This window comes from Rhinichthys klamathensis, unplaced genomic scaffold (assembly GCF_029890125.1).
Source record: "Rhinichthys klamathensis goyatoka isolate OS25496 unplaced genomic scaffold, OSU_Roscu_1.1 h1tg000011l_1, whole genome shotgun sequence".
In the NCBI taxonomy this organism is placed as follows: Eukaryota; Metazoa; Chordata; class Actinopteri; order Cypriniformes; family Leuciscidae; genus Rhinichthys; species Rhinichthys klamathensis.
This window is the reverse complement of record NW_026606564.1, coordinates 2,420,650-2,442,870: the sequence shown is the minus strand read 5'-3', so window position 1 is coordinate 2,442,870 and position 22,221 is coordinate 2,420,650. Positions and strand designations below refer to the sequence as shown.

General features: G+C 38.2%; 1 protein-coding gene across 1 annotated transcript in view; it reads right to left on the bottom strand.

The window, feature by feature from the left end:
- Nucleotides 1-1,380: 1,380 nt before the first annotated feature.
- xpr1b (xenotropic and polytropic retrovirus receptor 1b) overlaps nucleotides 1,381-22,221 on the bottom strand; it is a 29,396-nt gene continuing 8,555 nt past the window's right edge. The window contains exons 3-15 of the mRNA XM_056263867.1: nucleotides 13,217-13,318; nucleotides 11,627-11,847; nucleotides 11,192-11,341; nucleotides 10,945-11,028; nucleotides 10,771-10,852; nucleotides 10,390-10,586; nucleotides 6,907-7,086; nucleotides 6,582-6,747; nucleotides 6,292-6,486; nucleotides 5,880-6,040; nucleotides 5,609-5,748; nucleotides 4,439-4,660; nucleotides 1,381-1,543 (exon numbers count right to left, since the gene is read on the bottom strand). Of these exons, the coding sequence (XP_056119842.1) occupies nucleotides 1,489-1,543; nucleotides 4,439-4,660; nucleotides 5,609-5,748; nucleotides 5,880-6,040; nucleotides 6,292-6,486; nucleotides 6,582-6,747; nucleotides 6,907-7,086; nucleotides 10,390-10,586; nucleotides 10,771-10,852; nucleotides 10,945-11,028; nucleotides 11,192-11,341; nucleotides 11,627-11,847; nucleotides 13,217-13,318 (1,955 nt within the window). The 3' untranslated portion in view covers nucleotides 1,381-1,488. The remainder of the gene's footprint in view (nucleotides 1,544-4,438; nucleotides 4,661-5,608; nucleotides 5,749-5,879; nucleotides 6,041-6,291; nucleotides 6,487-6,581; nucleotides 6,748-6,906; nucleotides 7,087-10,389; nucleotides 10,587-10,770; nucleotides 10,853-10,944; nucleotides 11,029-11,191; nucleotides 11,342-11,626; nucleotides 11,848-13,216; nucleotides 13,319-22,221) is intronic.

The window sequence follows — 22,221 nt, the reverse complement described above, 5'->3', positions numbered from 1 at the left end:
ATCAACAGAGAAACCTTATTTTTTATATTTTTGGTCCAAGCATTTACTTGGGACAGTAGTACATGACATAGTATGTGAGGTGTAGCTGGTGAGAGTCTTGCAGCGTAGTTGAATCTCATGAATGTCTTAAATCGATCTCGTTCACAGACAGCAAGGTCTTCAGAGGTACAAATACACTTTTCCAACTGGAATGGATTATAAAACATCATACGAGAACTACCTGGGCATAATCATTCAGAAAACCATCCTTGCCTAATGTATCTTCATGATTTACGCAACAAGTTTTTACGAACGATTCACACAGAAACTCGTTGTGCTTGTTTATCCGTCTTAAGCTTCATCTGAAAAGAAATGGAAGGTTTCGGTTCTCCCTGGAACCTCTGAAACCCTCAGGTGGTCTGGAAGTTGCTCTGGAAGACATTGACTGAAATTAAAATAAAATAAAAAACGATCAGAGACCTGGAATGCTACTCGAGTGGAATGTGACGAGAGAATAAGGTATGTGTGTTTTTAACACTCTAAAAAACAACAAAATGGAGTTTCAGGAGGATCATATGTAGGAAGTCTGCTTTAAAATGAAGGCTGAGGAAATGTTCTCGAGGAATGCTTTAGATATTTGGCTAGCTCTTAACATGAGCCTGACACTTAAAGCAAAAGGGGTTTCTTCTCTTTCTAGGTCTACAAAAGCAGCACCTCTTTAAACTAGACTCACTATAAGACACATGAAAGAAAAATGTTTTATAACAAACATAGGCATAAATTCCCATTTGGCATTTTAGATTAGGTAACTACGTCGGTGGTTTGTGTTTAAATCGACTTTGAATGGCAAAGTATTTAATAACTATAAATGTCAAATTGGTATTTTTCATTCAGAGCCACCTGAGGGTTGGTCAAAAGCATGCAGAGGTTCTGGGTAAAAGTCCAAGGTTTAAAGCAACGTTCAAGGCATCTCTCCTTCACATAAATAACAATGAAATGTACATTCAAGAAAAAAAAGTAGAAATTGCCATTTTCATGAATGAGGGTAGACCAGTCCATGTGCTACATGAATGTCTTCATACCCTCCTCATAAAAGTCTTGAAAGACAAAGTATCCAAACCGATTGACTGATCACAACTGCTGCAATGAAGTGTCCACAGTCAGGTGTTTGATTTGTATGAGCGCAGTCCAATCAAGCGGTTTGTGAGCTGACGTATCTATACACACTGTCCTTTGAATTCACTTGAAGATCCACATGTTGTATCTTCACAAAAATGATCAAGGCAGCAACGAAGGAATTGAAAACAGTACAGTAACTAAGAAGTGGCAGCTCCTGTTGTGAGCTCATATGCGTGTACGAGTCAGTGAGATGTGTGAAATGTGTGTGTGTGTGTGGTGTACTCAGGCAGCTTTGTGATGGATTGATTGGATAGCTTCTGAAGAGTCGAGGCTCACTGAGGTCTATGGTCCTTTAAAAAACACTTTATCAAGCCATTGCGGATGCAAAGGTCAGGTGTCGTCATCTGTGTCCTCTATCAGGACTTTGGTGTCTCGGACTTTCGACCTGGAAAAAAAAAGAAAAAAATAGAGAGATCCCTTGAGTTAATCAAACTTTCATAATGAGAGCATCTGTATGATGGTTCTCAGAAGCTTACAAGGAAATTTTATTCACCAAATAGGGTCCCTGATGTCCCGTTACTTTTTATTAAAAGGCACAATATTTTTTTTATATGTTCTTTAGAGAGTTTAAATTTGGAAACTACTAAATGAACTAATTTAAGTCAACAAATCAAGTCACTTCCTCAATTCAATCGCGTTTTCAAATATTTGACAATCTTTTTGTTTTCAGAAAAACAATATTTTTTTCTGTTACAGGAAACATACATTCATCAATAACTACAAACCCAAACTTAGAAATGCCTTATTTTATGCTAAAACTACAACACTGTTACTCATTTAATTCATATCATAAACAACATTTTCTGAAGGTTAAGCTGACCTGAAACCAAAAAATGTCTTTTTTTTTTTTCAAGCCCTATTTTGCACCCTCTCAATGGAAAGTGCCACAAAGTGTTGAAGTCCATGTAAAAACTGGGATTTATCTAGTGTTTTAAGGATGAAGTTGCAACGCTAATAAAAGGATAAGCTTTTTGATTTTGGTATCTTGAATCTCAGACAATGCTATAGCATCTAAACCAGTTGTTCCCAACCAGGGGGCCTCTGCAAACTTTCAAAGGGGACTCAAGATAACTAAAAATGATTTAAGATTAGGAAAAAAGCATTAAAATAAGCTAAAAATAAAAGGTATTTCTCATTTTGTTTAACTTCAAGAAGTGAAAACCCAGGTTTTAGAAAGAAAAAAAAAAGTATACACGAGGTAGCTTCATTTCAATTAATAAAATCTTTAAACTCTGTGTGCAGTTTATAATGAATATACATATAAAAGTAATGCTAAGCTCTAAAATATTTTATCAGATAGAAATTAGAGAAAAAAAATCCTTAACATTATTTATTATCCAAGAATAAAAAAATGAAAAGTCAGGCAAATTCATTGATTAAAAAGTTTGGGATCCCTGAAGAGCGTTCATTTCTTTATACTTCTGGACTCTTGAAATGTACAGTGGGGAAAATAATTATTTGATCCCCTGCTGATTATGTAAGTTCGCCCACTTACAAAGAAATGAAGGGTCTATCATTTTTATGGTAGGCTTATGCTAACGGATAGAGACAGAATATCAACCCAAAAATCCAGAAAAACACATCATATAAAGGTTGTAAATATAAAGGTTGTAAATTGATTAGCATTTGATCGAGTGAAGGAAGTATTTGATCCTCAAGAAACCAGCAAGAATTCTGCCTCCCACAGATTATGGCTCTTTTATGGTTATGTGCCCGTGGGGAACACAGATTAGTCCTGTCACTTTAAGAAAGTACTCCTAATGTCAGTGGAAACCTGTCCACAGAATCTGTATCTTCCATTCCAACCTCTCCACCAAAGAGCTGTCAAACATCAGGGACCAGATTGTAGGCCTGCACAAGGCTGGAATGGGCTACAAGACCATCAGCAAGAAGCTTGGAGAGAAGGAGACAACTGTTCGTGCGATTATTCAGAAATGGAAGAAATACTAAATGAAAAATCAATCGCCCTCAGTCTGGAGCTCCATGCAAGATCTGGCCTCATGAGGTAAGGATGATCATGAGAAAGGTGAGGGATCAGCCCAGAACTACACGGGTGGAGCTTGTTAATGATTTTAAGGCAGTTGGGACCACAGTCACCAAGCAAACCATTGGTAACACACTACGCCACAATGGATTGAAATCCTGCAGCGCCCGCAAGGTCCCCCTGCTCAAGAAGGGACATGTTTAAGCCCATCTGAAGTTTACCAATAAACATCTAATGATTCAGAGAAGGCTTGGGAGAAAGTGCTGTGGTCAGATGAGACCAAAATTGAGCTCTTTGGCATTAACTCAACTCATCGTGTTTGGAGGAAGAGAAATGCTGACAATGACTTCAAGAACACCATCCCTACAGCCAAGCAAGGAAACATCATGCTTTTGGGCTGTTTCTCTGCTAAGGGTACAGGACGACTTCACTGTATTGAGGGGCCGATGGACGGGGCCATGTACTGTACAATTTTGTACGAGAACCTCCTTCCTTCAGCCAGAACACTGAAGATGGGTCTTCCAGCATGACAATGACCCAAAACATACCACCAAGGGAACAAAGGAGTGGCTCGAGAAGAAGCACATTAAGGTCTTGGAGTGGTCTAGCCAGTTTCCAGACCTTAATCCTATAGAAAATCTGTGGAGGGAAACAAAGCTGAAACAAAGTGACAGCCAAGAAACCTTAAGGATTTTGAGAGTATCTGTAAAGAGGAGTGGACCAAAATCCCTCCTGAGATGTGTGCAAACCTGGTGACCAACTGCAAGAAACATCTTACCTCTGTGCTTAGTACATGGTTGAGAAACCTTTGTTGGTAAGGCATTTTTAGCTTGGGGATCAAATACTTATTTCACTTACTGAAATACAAATCAATTTATAACCTTTATATAATGTGTTTTTTTCTGGATTTTTTGGTTGATATGCTGACTCCATCCGTTAAAATACACCTACCATAAAAATTATAGACCCTTCATTTCTTTGTAAGAGGGACAACTTACACAATAAGTAGGGATCAAATAATTATTTTCCACACTGTAATTTACAGAAACTATGAATGTCAGGCATTTGAATATTGTTGTGGACAAAGAGAGGAGTCAAAAAGGATGAGAACCACTGATTTAAACCAATCTGACAAAATCTTTTCATGTTTAAAATTAAATTCAGCTTATTTAGATTCCTCTGACGTTTATTTATGTTCCATCTATTGCCAGTTGTTTTTGCTGTTCAAAGCTTGTTTTAATGGATTACATGTCTGGATTTGTGTCTGTGTGGTTGGTGGTCCTATGTTGCACATACTGGGAGGAGAGGCGTGGTCTTCTCAAGGACATGCTGTAGCTTCTCTTCCAGTTCTTCTTTCCTTTTCTGTTCCTCACACCATCCTCCTGGTCCATCATTTGCTCCAGCAGCGTCAGGTCATCTGCATTCAGAGGCGCTACTGAGATGTCCCGCACCGCTCTGAACTCACCACAGTTATTCAGGTGTTCGTTCTCCAGACGGAAGAAGTTCCAAACAAAGCGCCTGAAACAGATGACAGATTATGAGGATAAGTTACTTTACCATTTCCAGCTGAAAAATAATATGCCATTAATTTAAGGAGACATTCATGAGGATGCGGACCTGATGAATAAAAACAGATGAAATGGCTTCATAATTGTCATGGCTTTTGATTGGCCAATATAGCGTTCCAGTAATGCTAAAATACACAATAGCTATGTCATGAAAAACACGTTCATCAAAGAGCTCAACTATTAAAGTCCCTGTAAAGGCAATTCTAAAAAAAAATCTAAACACATTATAAATGTTAGAAATGTATTGGGCTAAAACGGTGGCTCGATGACGCACTGGAGCCACTGAGGCTGGCCCCTCCCCTAACAATAGAGCACATTCGCATCAGTTCACCTCTCAATCGCGATCTGTCAGAGTAGTACTATTACTTACTACAGCTTGCTAGTAGCTACTAGCTAGCTATGCCTTCGTCACGGAAATGCGTATTACATGGATGCGATCACTTAAAAAACAGATCGTTGTCCTTATTTCAATTTCCGAAAAACGACCATATTAAGAAGAGGTGGATTAATTTTGTGAAGAGCCACCTTGATGGAGAGCTGAGGATCACCACCAACACCTGCCTCTGTCCCGAAAGCAGTATCATCTAATATCACCGTCGGGAGCTTTCCCGCGAGTGGGCGTGGTGTCAGCGGAGCCAGCAGACATGCCCCCAGCGTTTGAGAGAAGAGAATACTGCTCATTTTTTCAAGATTTTGATAGCTTTGATTGTTTTATTTACTTGGGGGCTTTTTTATCATTCAAATTTGGCTGGGTGGCTAGTAACACATTTTTCTGTGGTGTGAAACTCAGAACACATACTTAACTTTGACTTTACAGGGACTTTAACCACAGGTTGTGGGTAGGAATAGGTTAATGAGTCACGAAACCAGGCATATGGATATATGCAGGTATGCTCACCTGAAGACCTCCAGAGGTGCGAGGATAGTGGCCAAAATATCAGAAATGTTAGGGTATGCAGTCACAATCCCAAGGGAAAGCGGAATGGTCCACGCAAAGCGCAAGATTACATCTTCTATTATGGCACAGTAATAGTAAGCCTGTTCAAAGAGAGCACACAAATTAACAAATACGAATCTGTCCACAGTGTACATGCTGTGGAGGAGTCTGTTCTCTACAAAAACATTTAAATAAGACAACTTAAGTGCCAACAGTGTGTGTGTATTCTTACTTTCTGTGGATATACTATCTCCTCTCTGAGAAGGGTGTTCTCCCCTGCGTTTTTGTCAAACAGACCCCAGTCCATCTTCAGGTCCCAGATTAAGGTGTAGCAGGAGTTAATGATCTTGCAGGCAATCATCAGATACAAGAAGACTTGACCTTCCTGAAAACCTAATGATAACAGACAGGTAGTGACATGAGAGAACATCACTGACATAAGAGAACACAGGACAGCACGTTTAGCAACATGGTGTTCCTCAAGGTTCTGTGTGTGGTCCGCTTTTAATCTCTAAAACATATCATAAACTATATTTTACCTGACAAAGAGTGCCTTTCACACTTGTTTTGAGTGGAAACATAAAATGTAATGTTGGGTAAACAAAGAATTGCAAGTAAAAAAATGTAACAGCTCAGGTGCTTACTTTCATGAGTCTTATAGAGCGCATAAAAGATGACCACGAAGAAAGTAGTGGAGTATTTGCCAGCATTGGCCAGGTGAGGGAAGGCACGCTTTGTGTCCCGGTAACGCCTCAGGCATTGCACAAACCGGAACCAGGCAGGCAAACACTGGATTACAGCTCGTACTCCATATGAATATGTGTGACAAATCCCTTCACCTGGATTGAAAACAAAAACGCATTAACATGTCATCATTAACTGCCCAATAAAAGCATTATTAAATATGCAAGGACATTAATGTGCATCTGGATACCTTTACTCAATAGCTTCCCCTTAGAATTGGTCCAGTTCAGCTCTATACTGTAGAAGCAGATCATGTACTCCAGATCCATCAGAAGCACTACTAGAGAGTTGAGTTGGTCAGCCAGCCAGAAATCTGCAAACCCAACTCTGTGAAATGGAGCTGTAACCACTCGAAACTATGTACAGAAAAGGGTGGAAAATAAAGGAAGAGAAAAGAGGATTTGAACAATTTAATCAATAATTTACTAATGGAATAATGTCTCATAAAAGTGCAACCTTGGAAATCACAACAAATGCTGTTGAGTGATATGTATTTGGATTCTCCTGGCCCTCACCAGTAATTTGAGCAGCCAGAAGCGAGATTTGTAGTAGCATGTTTTGAAAGGGTTGATAAGGAAGAAGAAGAAGAACCCATAGAGAGCTAGAGGGTTCACTAGTATAGGGATCATTGTGTCCTTCGCGAAGAGGCAGGACAGAATACTGACGCACCAAAGAACTCCAAGGAAACCAGCAATCTGCACAAAAACAGAGTGAAAAATTAATGCATATGTATAAATAGGTTGTCGTCATATTATGGCTCACCACTAGCCTGACGTCGTCATACCCCGATTCTAGTCAGAATATGAGTCTGATACTGCTCCATTGGGCTATGATTATGGGGCATGTTTCAACCGAACCAGGAAAGAAAATGCCTCTGCACTCAATTGGATAGACCTACAACTAATCAGAGCAACGGAGTAAGTGTATGTTGAATCACGTACGGTATGGACGGCAAAAACATCTTTCCAATCGGCAAATGCCTTGATCGCGGTTCTCTGTTCCTCTTTTAAAATGAATGCGCTGTTGATATCTTCTATAACAGATGCGATGGTGGAATCTACACATCTCAATTCTCCAGCGGCAGCCACCTTTGTTGTAAACTAATTCAACCCAAGCGTTCTTTGGTGACGAGGATGATTACGTTACTGTTGATCATCTGTCCATCATCGTATAAAGCCGCCCTGACAATTTGATTGGTCCGAACAGCTCTGGTTCGAGGATAGTTGCTCACAACGGATCAAGTCCAGACCAAACTTCCCGACCACAAATGTTGTGGGCGGGGTTAAGTTCAGCTGGCATCCAGGCTAGCTCACCACTCCAATGAATAATACTTCAAAAAAAAAAAAAAAAAAAAAAAAAATAGTACTTAAAAAAACCTTACATATTTATACCTCGCAACCCAAAATCTGAATCTCCCTACAAAACCAAAAACAATGAATAAGATATCCCTTCTCTGTTTCACATTTCAAAGATTTTTTGTTGTATTGCTTTTACTTTGTTACATATACTCAGGGTCTCTGCATTCTTCAAGACTTCCTCCCATTGATCGACTGTGATTTATACATTAAAGTTGCCCTAGAATGTTTTTTTTTATTATTTTATAATGTTTCCTGGGTTACCCTTATAATGTTATGATGTTTTTTAGATAAAAAATAATCATAATTTAGAAATAAATGGCATTTTTCCTAGCCTGCTTTTAGCCTCTGATTTGAACACTCTGTTTGAAGGGGCGTGTCTGCTGTGGGACTCAGTGTAACCGCGGCCACTGCTGTGATTGGCTGACATGCTTGCATATGAAATAGCTACGCATTACATGTGAAACTCTCTCCCGAATACTTTTACTACTGCTATTATACGTTTTTACTATAACAGCTATCGAGATTAACGAATCGTGAGATGTTTTTAAAGTATTTAGATCTATTCCCATCACATAAAATGTTGCCGTGATGAGCATTGAGCAGATGACAGTGTGTTGATCGCGAAAATGAAGATCTTATCATTGCAAAGCAGTTTCTGCACTCTCTCTGCTTTCACCAATGCAAACACGATGATGTAAATACAGTAAGAGCTTCGTTGTGCAGTAACGTGCGTCATTGATTTCATAACGAGTTTGGCAAGTGTCCAGATAAACTCGCGCTGTGTGGAAAGATTGTTCTTTGATCGCTTTCTGTATATAATTTGTTCACAATTTAAATACGATTATTTTCATCCTACTAAAAGAAACGATGTGAAGCTGATATTTTAGTCACTGGCTTGACTTACTGATGCATAAACAGTATTGAACGATTTTGAGAGAAAGATTACCTGTCTGAACTTGAACAATTACACATCAGAAAGTGTTGCTTGGTAGCTCGATCCGAGGCCAGCTCTGTATTGGCCCAAGTTGAGGAAACAGTTGGTGAATTGTTTGGAAATTTCCAGAGAAAATAAAATTAACCCGTTGTTTCTTCAGAGGCTCAGATGAAGGAACTAAAAAATACTTTTGTGTTCATGTGTACATCCACACTGAGCAACTGCCATGCTTCGGCTGCGCAGTTCCGCCTGGCATTGAGGGCTGGCATTATGCAAATATTTGGAGGCGTACATATTAATGATCCCGACTATTGCGTCACAGTCGGTATTGTGTGGAGAACCGACCGTTTTTCAGGGGTGTTTTTCATAAACGTGAATTAAATGAGAACGCGAAAACAGTCCAGTTTGAGATTCACTCTATGTCATGTCCATGCACTGAACTCTTGTTATTTGACTATACCAAGGTAAATTCAATTTTGAATTATAGGTCACCTTTAAGTTTTCTTTCCCATGTCTCCTTTAAATTGCACATCTGAAGAACCACAATCCTTAAGAATCTTGCAGAAGGAACTTTTAGATTATCCAGGTGTAGAAAAAGCTGCCACTCCACAGCCGATATAGTCTATTTATTGTAAATAGCAGAAGAAATCCTGCCGTGGTATGTTGTATTTGTCAACTAGTGGGTCAAATGACATTAAAATGTATCCATCAAATAATACCTGCCATGTGGTGAGGCCTTAATGTGCCCAGAATCTAAAGCCTGAGTCTACAGTCCCCAGGAGGAAGTCAGTTACCACAAATAGGAGTAAACGCTGAGGTAAGCTGAGGTCTACCCTCCAAGCGTCTATAGACTATCACAATTTGTAGTATCAAGGCATGGCAGTTACTGCAAAGCCAATTTCAAGGATTTAAATCTATTGAGAAAAAGTACATTTATTAAATGAAATTTGGGGGTAATCTCGGAAGAATATTCATCTTTAGAAGAGAGATCCGACCTAGCAAAGAAATAGCAAGAACATTCCACCTTTCTATATCCACTTGAATGCACCCAAAATGCGGGAGAAAATTTGACTTTTACATCTGTTTGAAGGAAGGGGTAAGATTTATGTCTAGTTATATCAAAACCTCAGGAAACCATCTGAAAGGAAAAAAGGGTAGTGTTTGGGCTATTTGTTTTAATCCACACAGGGATTGCCCATGATTTATTGAAATTAATTAATATATGCTGAAAAATGGCCAAATCTGTTAATCGTGTATATAAGAGCTGGGGTAGATGTTTCAGGATTCACCATTAAAATCAGAATATCGTCTGCGTACAGGGCAATCTTGTGTTGGCTATTTGCTACTGTTAACTCGCAAACGTTAGTATTTATTCTAATAGCTTCTGCTCTAAGACCGTTTGACCGCTAAAGCAAAGGAACATTGTCTTTTGTGCCTTTTGAAAAAAAAAAGTGTAAATTTTAATAAAATAACTCGAAAATGTACAATGAAGCGACTTCTGTTTTATTTTAATGCGAATTTTATTTAACCATCTCTTTCCAGTGCTGTACAAATTCATTACTTTAGAAAACTGAATACACTATAAAGACATAACCATCCTAATTAATATTGTAATTCTAAAATGTTTTATCACCACAAGTCTCCACTTGTAATTATTTCACAAAACATAAAAATAGCATTCACTGTATCACAGATTTACAAGTTACCTCAAAGAGATGTTGGTGGGACAGGTTGTTGCGGGGGTTGAGCTCGAATATTAAGACGTGGTTCACGCCAGCCTGTCTCCAGCCATATGTGTTGATACCCAACAAGAAAAGGAATTCGATGAGCAGGAAACCACCCCGATAAATTCTTACCAGGGGCCACACATTCTCCCCCTCTCCACCAAGCAGTTTTCCCACAACTACAGATGTGCAAAACATGAAATTGTTAAAATAGCAAAAGTACTGAATCCTTGAGAAAGATTCAGAGCTCATGGTTATATTTCTGTTGTTATACATCTTTGATGTGGTAAAGAAAAGAAGAATCCTTGTGAAATTTGACTTGATAAAGTAACTAAAGGCAAACTAGCATTAGAGGTTATATACCTGTGATGATGACTGTGACTGTTAAAGCGACGAAGACGCCACAGTAGAGTCCTACTCTAAAAGTGGTCCATGCTGGTGCAGGCTAAGATAAAGAGCACAGGATGGTGAGAGGTTTATGTCCTTTTAACAGTACTAATGAAAAGGTGTTCTAGTGAAGGTCACAGGGTGTTCTACCTGCGCTGCTCCCAGCGGGGGCACTCGGAGCCTCTTCATAGCTTTCTGTCGGTCTCCTCCTTCCAGCTCTGCGGTAACAAGAGCCTGGGGATTTGAGAACATGCTGTTAGGATAACTAACCACTGTGCTAGTTTGATCAGGCTGTCAAATTCAATTCCTCTTAAAGCAGAGAGAGGTGAAGTATTTTATGTTTTAAACGCTTTATGTTGAAGTGGAATGAGTAATTTGACTGTAGGGTGTACGGTACCTCGGTTTCAGAGATGAGCTGAGTGATCTTCTTACAGGTGTAAAAAGGAGCCACTTCAACATGAAGCTCACGCCAATCAGCACCTCGCATCGTCTCAAAGATCTTGTCATGCTTCTTCAAAATCTTCCGAAAACCTGTGAAGTTTAGATTCTGACAGGGAGAAACCATTACAACTTTAAATGAGACTGATTTATAAGTCAAAGAACAGCTACAAATGAATAAAAATCAGAGAAGAAACAAAAGAAGAAGAAACAATATGATGGTAACTGGATATTAATAATATGGGAATTACAAAAAAAAAAAAAACAACAACTGAGTAAATAGTTATGTGCGTAAATGAGCAGAAGGTTCCGTCTGGTCCTTTATATCAAATGTCATGACTAAATTCATTACTTGAAAATTTTCCGAACATCAGTTTGTTGTGTGCTTTCAGACCTGGTAGTTCTGCAGCAGGATAAGGCTGAGGTAGAACTCGCTGAAGGCCAGCTGCAGGTCTTTGATATTGCGATGTTTGCAGCGCTCCTGCTGCGACAGGTGGAAGACAGCGCGACGGCGGTGCAGGCCTGTGGCTCGACGGCTCTCCCGCTGTGCGTCCAGAGACGACTGCAGCTCATTCTGTAGCGTGGCGAAACGCCGCTGTGCTTCGGCAAGCTTCTCTGTGTCATAAAAGAAGGAAACATCATGTATGTAATGAAGATGGATGGATGGAACTAAGGTCAGCAAGAGAAATATTAGTCAACACAAAATTGCAAATGAACGGTATTATGTGCTACTTTCCTGGCCTGTACAGTTTATTTTAGGTTGATGTCAGCAATTCCTCCCTCCCTACCCTTCTACCACCTCATTCTGATAAGTAAATCCCACTTTTCAAGATCCAATCAGATCCTAAAGAATAAAATCAAATAACTATCCACTAGGGCCGATAAACTATCGAATCGCGATAAAATTTACGTTGATAACGAGCATCAGCATCTGCGTCTCAATATATGAGGACATGTACACATTAATTTAATCTTCAGAACTGCTTTGAGAGTCAATTCACAAGTTTTTCACGGTTTTATTTGAGAAAAAATACCGTCAATTACACACACAGAAACTGAAACCAAAACTGAAAGATCTTCACAACAAACCATCAAAATAAATACGTTGGTTTAACTTCGAGAAATTATGACAGTAATATATCACTCCTGTCTATATGCTAAAAATGTACTTCTCAAAGTAGTAATTATAAAATTATTATTTCTAAGGAATATCACACAACCAAGATATTTTTTCATCAATGTTTTAAATGTATTGCCAATGTAGTGCTGTTGAGCAGCATCTTATTTGACAAAATATAAAAGTGCAATGTTTTGTTTTAAATTAATTATAATATTTTCATTTGAGCACATTTTAAATGCTTGATTAAATAGTTAAAGTTTCTATAAACTTTTTTATGAAGTCATAAAACACAGAATCCCCCCAAAAGATAAAATGGAAAACCGAATTTAGGGGAAAATCAAATGGATTTCATGGGGCTCTGTTCTACATTTATTCTTGAGGTCTAGCAAATCTAGCAAAGTGCTACATGTACTTGCTATAATAATAAAAGTAAATTATGCAAAACAACAAGTAACCAACCCTAAACCAAAACCTAAGCTTAACCCTATCATAAGTACATGTGTTTAATCAATATTGCTCAGTGCTTATGTGTAATTTCACTGTAACATGAACAACTTCACCTTAAAACAAAGTGTAACCCAATATACAACTGGACAAGAAGAACATAAATGAGTGTGAGTGAGAGAAAGAGAAAGCAGGTGGTTATTTAATGGGATATAATAAAATAACATGGCTTAATAACCTGCTTTAATGGCAGTCCTGGCTTTGAATCAGGAGCTTTACTGTCTGTTTTCGAAAAGTTAAATCTCTGTGTTATGGGTAATCTGTCACTGTAAATACTAATGACAAAAAAATGGAAACAACAGGGAGCAGACACAAACTGCGAGTTTACATCAAACAAGTCTAGTGTTTACACATGGTTACCTGAATAGAAAGTGTTGATTTTGGCCAGCTCCTTCTCACATGTTTGGAAGAACTTCTCCTCAAACTTGGCATAGTATCTCTTGACAGTGTCTTCATCTGTGACTAAAAGCAAGAAGATAATGTGAAAATGTAATTCAGGAAAAACAAAGAAAAAGATGGGGGGGGGGGGGGGGTAGCAAGAAAGAAGAAACCTGTGGAAAACATTGTTCTGTCTCACAGCTCAAAGGCCTGAGGTTGTGCGGATATTTGAGGGAAGGAGAAAACAAGCAGAGCTCTTTCTGCAGAGTCGAACATGTTGGGCCTTTTTTGCACACTTACCAGAGAAAATATTATTCTTGTTCAGATCACAATTTCTTTGCAAGAGATCTCAAGGACAAAAGTTTGGCTCAAGCCATTACAAGCATTTAGAGAAGATTTGAATGAACCTTTTTGCAAGTTAAACCTGATTCAGGGCCTGAATTTCGTTTTGGAAAATGGGGGGGAAATCCCCCCTTAGATGATTCTCATGGGGGGGATTTTTTTTGTTTGAGGGGGAGAAGGGGGGGGGGGGGGGGGGGGGGCATTTTTTCCAAACAAAATTATTACATTTATCTTGCCTAAATGTTTGTGCTCATTGCATTTTTACAATGGGGTAATATTGTTGTTCAGAATTTACACATCACAAGGAAGCTTGATTTAAATAGTTTAATTAAATTGAAAAAAGTAGCACAAATAAATACAATAGAATAAAGATACAAATAAAGACATTTAAAGAGAAAAGTTTTTGAATAGGTCTAACACTACTTTATTCAGTATCTATATATGAATACTAATCAAATGGAAAATAACACTGGGTAGTATTTTAGTTCTGAATAAATTAAATACATAGGCTATTAATCCTGATTCCTTTAACTTAAAGCCATCTTTTGTTGTTTTGACAACAAAATTAAATGACAGACACATATGGCTGCCGTCACTTTAAGAGCTAGTGCACGGATCCTGTGTTCATTATACTGGCATGCGTTTTATGCTTATTAAAGACAAAACCGACTATATTTAGAGTTACTGGCCAGCTGTTTTTGAGGCGGATTTTCTATGAATGTGCGCATAGAAAATAATCTCTCAGAGAGCGCGCGAGCACTGATTAGTTTAAAATCGCTTGAATGTTTAAACTGGTGAGACTTAAAAAGACTTCAGTCACGATGCACTGCTGGCCCGATTGTGCAAGTGAATATTCCGTCATGTCCCGACCTTACAGTCTATGGTCCCGACTCCAAAACGCGAGTGTGTATTATCGCCGCAGCGCTTGATGCCTGCCTTGCACAACACATTATGAGAAGAGATAGAAGACGCGCGGCACCGCTGAGCACTCACGCTGTTTGTGAAATTGCGTCTGGAAGATAGTTGTTAAAAGAATGATTTGATTTTATTATCTGTGTGGATTACGATTGCGGGAATTTCCCGCATTATAAATGGGAGACCTGCGGGAATGATTAGAATTATGCGCAATACCCGCAATCCCGCGCCGAAATTCGAGCCCTGTGATTAAAATAAGGGACAAAAACAGCATGAATCAAAGTCAGTGTGTCAAATATTGGATTACACCCTTTTAAGGCTGTAAGCTACTGGGGATACTCTTTCACACCAACAAGAATCAATTCATCTTAATGTGGTAATCTTGTTGAATTCCCAGGACATAAGTTAATATTTGTGTGTTAACCATGATATATATATATATATTAGGATTCTTTGATGAATAGAAAGTTAAAAAAAGAACAGCTTTTTTTGTAATGTATAATTTTTTTTGTTACTCAGTATTTACTGTCACTGTTGATCAATTTCACGTGTTCTTGCTAAATAAAAGTATTACATTTTAATAAAAAAAAAAAAAACTTTCTGACCTCAAACTTTTGAACATCTTTTGTGTTCAAGTCTGTACAGGTTTGGAACGATATGAGTAAAATGACTGAATGTTCATTTTTGGGTAAACTAACACTTCATGGAATCCCTGTATAATTATTCTGCGTCATGTCTTTCCAAAATCCTTAGTCTGAGAACCAAGAGTCAAGGCTAATTAAGTCAATGTGGTCTTAAATCACAATAATCATAACAGTTCTTGGGTCATGGCTTCAAACATTTACAGTTTGAGGGCATGTGAAGTTTCTGTTGACTGTAAATACCTTTGACACCATAGAGACGTAACTGCATGATATTCCTCTCCGAGGGACAAAACACAGAGCGCAATGACAGTAAGTCTGGCTGATACTGTCCAGACGGACAGACAATGAATCATTATCTCAGGACTCTCAGACTTGGGAAAATGACTCATGGCTTGAAATACCTAAACTGGGAGCATTGCCTCCTAAATTGTGAATTTCACACTAGCCAAGTTTCCATCCAGTTTTATCATCGACAAAGTGAATATGCATTACAAAAAAAAAGGTTTACCAAATTTACTGTCTCCAGCCGGTTTTCATCCAATTGGCCATTTCATACCAATAAAATGGAGTGAGCAATGACATCATTCTTAAGAAAAATTGCATTGTCACATTGTGCATTTTCAGAAACGAAACTTAGGAATTTCGCACGGTTCCAGTATTTAAAAAACATTACCAGTTCTGGCTAAGAACCAATTCTCGGTTTCAAACCCTATGTGTATATCGGGATCGCGCGCTGTCTGAGGCGTCTTCCGATCTGTCAGTCAGCGCGAGGAAGACTGTTTTGTTTACATCAGCATGAGTTTGAAAATCACATTTCATTGGTTCAGACTAATGCCATTGAGAATTCCCTATAAATATATACAAAGCTGGAATACTGCGCTTTAAAACAATGCCAAACTTGTGCTGAAAGGAAGCGCCAGTCGTCAAGAGGCGAGCAGAGAAAAACAGCAATTTTCATGGACAAAGGAAAGGTACTCCTCTCAGAGAACACACAAATAACGATACTTTTAGACGTTTAATTGCTATTTGGAGCATTGGTATCACTAGACGAGGGCTTAATGAACTCATTTTTGTGAAAACCTCAAATTCGACCAAAATTGACATTTTTGACTTATGCCTGTAGCCCGAAATTAGCCTGTGCGCTAATTATCAAAATTATTCAACCCTACTGCATTATTCATTCATTCATTCATTCACAGCATTTGAAGTATCGACATAGAAGTTAAACGGGAAAAGATTGTTTCGACATTTGCAAAATTGTATCAATAATTATAATTTCCATCAAATACATCGGTAAACATTTTGATGTACTCAAGCTTTATCGCAAAAAAAAAACCTTGGATGGAAACCTGGCTACTGGCGTACAGATACATTTTAAGTGTAACTCTTAAAACAAGCAGGCCAACGGCGAGAAAACCGTTACATGAGTGGGCTCACAATGTGTGTAGAATCCACAATGAGAGGTGAGGAGGGAGAGGGAGGTTTACTTTACACACAATATTACTCATGTTTCATCTGTCAAAGCTCAAGTACTGTGGCAGGTGTGTTTGAAAAACACCATCATCTGACAAAACTAAAACAATGTGACTCCCAGGTGTGATTCTTGAAACACTACACTCACAAAACAGCCCATAATCCTACACTTCCAAAACAAACACTGTTTGACTGACAGGGGTTTATTAGGCTTTGTTCATAAATTAGCTACACTGTTTTTTAAATGACTCATTGATGTGCAAGTTCTATTAGGTAGATAAGATTTATAAGGAACTGCTTCCCTGATCAAAGTACTAAACCATACTAAACCAACCGTACTAAGCGCGGTCACACGTGTTAAAACATTTATCTGAGCAAGCAGTTTTCTTATCACATGACACTTATCAGTTACTATAAAACCCTCAAGTAAACATGTAAGAATTCTTTTGGGTTATGATGGCCATATGAGGTTTAGCGAGTTCAACATTTTGAAGTGAAAGGGTTAAGAAGATTCTGGGTTATTCTCACAACAAACTGTTTAATACTGGATTACTCCAGCTCTACAGCAGGGAGTCCCTCTCTGTACTGGTTTAGGTAACCCTCCCCAGTGAGACCTTCAGCTGGGTCATTGTGTCTGGCCTGCTATGCAAACACACGGCTCAGTTTCATATCAGCTCGGCAGGGATTAACATACACAGCTCTCTCTTTTAGCTGGAGCTCCTGAGAGAGAAAATAAACTACAGTGTCTCTGTACTTGAGAACTTTTGAACTGAAATCTTCCAGGGAATGCATGACCTTGGAAAAGGAACCTCTGTGATTATGTAGACCTATAACACACAACAGTTATGAACTTTTGGCTAGTGATAGATCAATATATCTGCCAAATGGCCATTTTTACATTGCTGGGCAATAACATCTGCAAAAAGGCACGGAAAAACCCTGATTCTTTCATCATTCCAGGTCTGTGATTAAACTCACAAAAAAATAGCTAAAACTAGGGCTGCCACATCTAATCAATAAAAATGACAATACAAATCATTGACAACTAATGTCACTATTGATTAGTTGGGTGTATGAGCTGTGCATTCTTCAATTACATAACTTTACAGTAATGAAAAAAGTATTTCTACAAACAAACTAAAAAACACAGGTGGAGAACAACATTGACAGGATTGACAAATTTGACAATAATATCTTTGTTAAAATGTTACATTTACATTAACATTTTGGCTTAAATTACCATATTTATTTGAAATTCTACTTGTAATGCAAGTACTGATATTTTTTTGTGAGAACAGTAACTAATGGGATTTTGCAATGTACTTGTGTACTAGGATGAAATCTCCATTAAGAAATCTAGAGACCATGATCTCACTCTGAACACTGAAGTACTGACAAATAAAGATGGGCATAATCGCTCGCGTAACTGTACGCAAAACACTTAAAATTAGAGGTTTATGACTTCAAACACCTGCACTATCAGCCCTTTCTCATATCCGTCATCAAAAAAAAAATCAGCATCTTATTAACGAAAAACCCTGGTCATGCAATTTCCTGTCCAAAATCATAGCTTTACTTAAACAATCCCATTAACTACACTTATCACCACCCAAGAAAAACCACAAACTTTGACAGAAGATTATAGTTATTTCTAGATAATCACAACTACCATCATCCCACAGCTTAGAAAAACACCCAGTATGCAGGTTTATGGCTCTCTGGGAGCTTTAACACTGTTGTATGAAAAATGAGCATCTGGACATGTGTATGTGTGTGTGTGTGTGTGTGTGTGGGGGGGGGGGGGGGGGGGGGGGGGGGTAACCTTTGGATGTAAATCACTGCTTATCTAAGTGCTAGAACAGTCCTCCATAAGTTTTCCATTAGCTGTGGGCCTTGCGCTGAACCCCGGGAACTAATAGATAGCATGACATTACTACCAAGACAAAGTTTTTCTCTATCAACTTTACACTGACTTCAGGTCAGGATTTGTCTTTTCCAGTTATTGGCATTAAGACAGGTTGGAACAAACCAAAAAGACACTGAGGCATAATTCATAATTATTTAGCTGTTTGAGAAACACTGTGGACTTTGATTGTGATAACGGCCTGATGATAGTCAAGTATAATGGAACAGAAGGTTCTATAACATGGTGTGATACCACTGGGAGTTTTACTGATATTCACTTTTTTTGTTGAATATCTAAAAGGTGCTCAAAGCGATGTCGCGCGTTTTTTAGGCCAAAACATTTTTGTCACATACATCTCCTCACTATCCGCTAGCTGCCTGTCCCCTGAACACACTGTAAAAAAACGCGGTCTCTGCAGACACCCCAGGCTCCACAAACGGCAACAAAAACAAACTGGGCCAACCCGCACCACGAAACATAGCAAACAGTGTTCCAGCCAATAACCGACAAGAAGGATTTGGGGGTGGGGTTAGTGCGCGCACACATGAAGGGGGGAGTGGAGGAGAGAGAAGCATGAAGAGGGAAGCTAGAATTATATTCTCTTTAAGTTTGATATGGCCGACACATGACCAAAAGAGACGACGTTCCGATGAACAGATTGCAAAGAAGAGGGAAAAAGATAAGGAATAGTGGTCGACCGATATATCGCCAAGGCCGATATTTGGCTTTTTTTAAAATAACGGCATAGGCCGATAGTTTTTCTGATTGGCCGATGTGTTGGAAGCGGGACTTTTATTTTGATGGGTGGTGCTGAGAACACCAGCGCCTGAGAAGAGAACGGCAGCGCCTGATCACACAGCGCTCTCACATTCTCCGTCTCCATTAATTTACGATCTCTGTCAGTCATATCTAATACTTTGTTAGACAAAACTGGTAAACAAAGAAAGTAAATAGTACGCAAAAAAAGTAAAGCGTTTGCTTTTATATTATTTGAAACAGAAAAGGCAAACAATCAGGCTAAAATACTTTCTCATTTACCGTCAACATTCAGCAAATACGCATCTACATCATTAAAAAAAATATCTGAATATCTAATAAACATTTAATTTCACAAACCTTGCAGATTTATTCGAATCCAGCTGTGATATCTTGTGAAGTGTGCATTTGTAGCCTGCATAAACGTGTTACTGCGAGTGACGGTCGGTCCATGCGAAGTGAGTGAATGCAAACAGAAGATCAGCTTCACAGGAGACGTGATAGAAAACCTTTAAATCCTTCATTTTAAAATATGCTGTGCTATATCCAGTTGCCCACCGTGTCATATTCATATCGTTTTCACTGTGTGCTGTATGTAAAATTAGCATTACCAACCTTGTCTTTATTTGAAAAAAATATGATTACCAGTGCGCACGAAATTACCAGATTACTGAGTGCCCTGTTACAGTGTTTACCTCCTTTTTTATTCACATATTAATATACAGTTTTAAACAATTAGCCTACTTTATTTGCGAAAAAACAAACTGTATTAGGATTGCAGATTCAAGAGGTTGCCATCTAAAGTATAAGCATGTTTAAAGCAAGTATAAGCAAAATTTGTTTTCTAATTTATTTATAATTTATTAAATATTGATTAAAAAAAAAAAATATATATATATATATACACTTAAAAATATCGCCTTTATATCGGCCACCCTGCTCTCTAAGATATCGACATCGGCCATTAAAAAAACAATATCGGCCGACCACTATTGGAAAAGCCTCCGTTTTGTTTGACAATACTTCGAACGTCAACAAGAAGTGACGACACCCAACATCGCTTAGAGCACCTTTAAAGTAAAGTTAAATTCGCCAACTATTAAGAAAAACAGTCACTAGTAAGAATCTGTAGCTAGCTTGATCTTGGGAACCTTAAGAGGGAATAGAGATCTCTAGATGGGGGCTATTAATGATTTTGCACCAGAAGCCATTTACAACATAATAAACAATTAATAGAAGTTGGGCAAAGGTTTGATCTCCTTAGTTCCATAAATGCCCCAAAGTAAATGTAATGTAAAGGCACTGAACATAATCTTCTTAGTATCACAATGCATTCATATTTCATACTTTAAAAAAAGTATGGTTATCGGTAGGGCATATGCATTACTGAGATGAGACTTGCTCACGGCTTACATTTCTGACATGCAAGCAAAAGACAGCAAATTACAATGACATAAAAGAACATGCAGTACCTGCTGAAACTGCACAAACTGAACTAAAAACAAAGCTTTTTTTGTGTGAAAACATATGGGTGAAGTCAAACACAGAAGCTCGGAGCAGCAGAGACACTAACAGGTGCTTGTTTTTGTACAAACACCAGTGAACTGCAAGCAAAGCAACTTCAGATTGTACGGGTTGTAAATTTCATACACAGGGAAAAAATGCTGATAACACTTTACAATAAGGTTACATTTGTTAACATAAGTTAAGGCATAAGGTGTAAGAACGAACAATAATATTTCAGAACATTTTACAGGGCTGTCACAATTCCTTGATTAAATAGGAGTACACGTTTTAAAAAAAAAATCCACGATTGCAATTTACCCGTGTCGATTAACCGGCAAAATGCCGGAGGTGGCGGATTCCACAGACGAGAATCCATGAACTGCATTATTAGCCGGTTTTCTAAGGCTGCAAGATGTATTAAAACCATTTAAAAAAAATCATAGCACAGTATTGTGAATTCACAAAATCTGTGATTAAATAAAATAAATATATGCGCTGCAGTTTTAAATAAATATTTTAATTATTTACATGCGTGTAGGTAACGTACATCACAGAGCAGCTCCATTCACAGTTATGCTGTTATCATATGCGTGGAGCGCGTATCAAACTCCATCTCTGCATCTGCTGTGAGTTTGAGTTGCTTATAACGTTCATCTAGGAACGCATTTCATCAGATTTGTAAGGTAAATCATTTATAAACCCATGTCAACATAGGAGAATACATCAATATCTTTTTCTAAATAGACAAACTGTTCATCGTGATTTTAAAATAAAAAGTTTGAACCCTCTCTGAGTTTGAATGTTTTGATGTCCACATGTTCTTGTTTAAGAAGTGACAGTAGATGTACCATTTCTATCATTAAGAACGAAGTGGACAAATATTAAAGATAGTGGACGTTTGAATTGAATTGTTTGGCCAATATTAAACTAGGATTATCATGCTGTAAAGTGTAAAAACAACAATCACATGTACATATGTTGATTTTTTATATTATGTACGCTACGTCATGTATGAAATCATACGATTACTTGCTTTTGATACTTTATTTGAATAAATTATTATTGCCTCATTGTTATTATATACTGTGTGTATTTTAAGCCATTTGCTTGCATAGGTCTATTTATTACCACACAATAAATTAAAGGGTTAGTTCGCCCATTTAAGACATGAAGTTGTATGCAATCCTTACCAGCACTATAGTGCATACACACTGACCCACTCTGTTGTCATCTCCCTGGTCAGAGTTCTGGCCGCTGGAAGTTTTTCAATAAAGTCCTCCCGGTAATTTTCCGGGGCCTCAAAACTGTGCGTTTTTACGTGAAAAAATGATTTGCGTTTCAAAGCTTGATTAATTTATCACACAAAAAACACGCCGGTCAAAATTCATACCTCAGTTTTAATCGGCACTATTTTCTATCTATTTCTATCAATCCGCGCTGCTGTC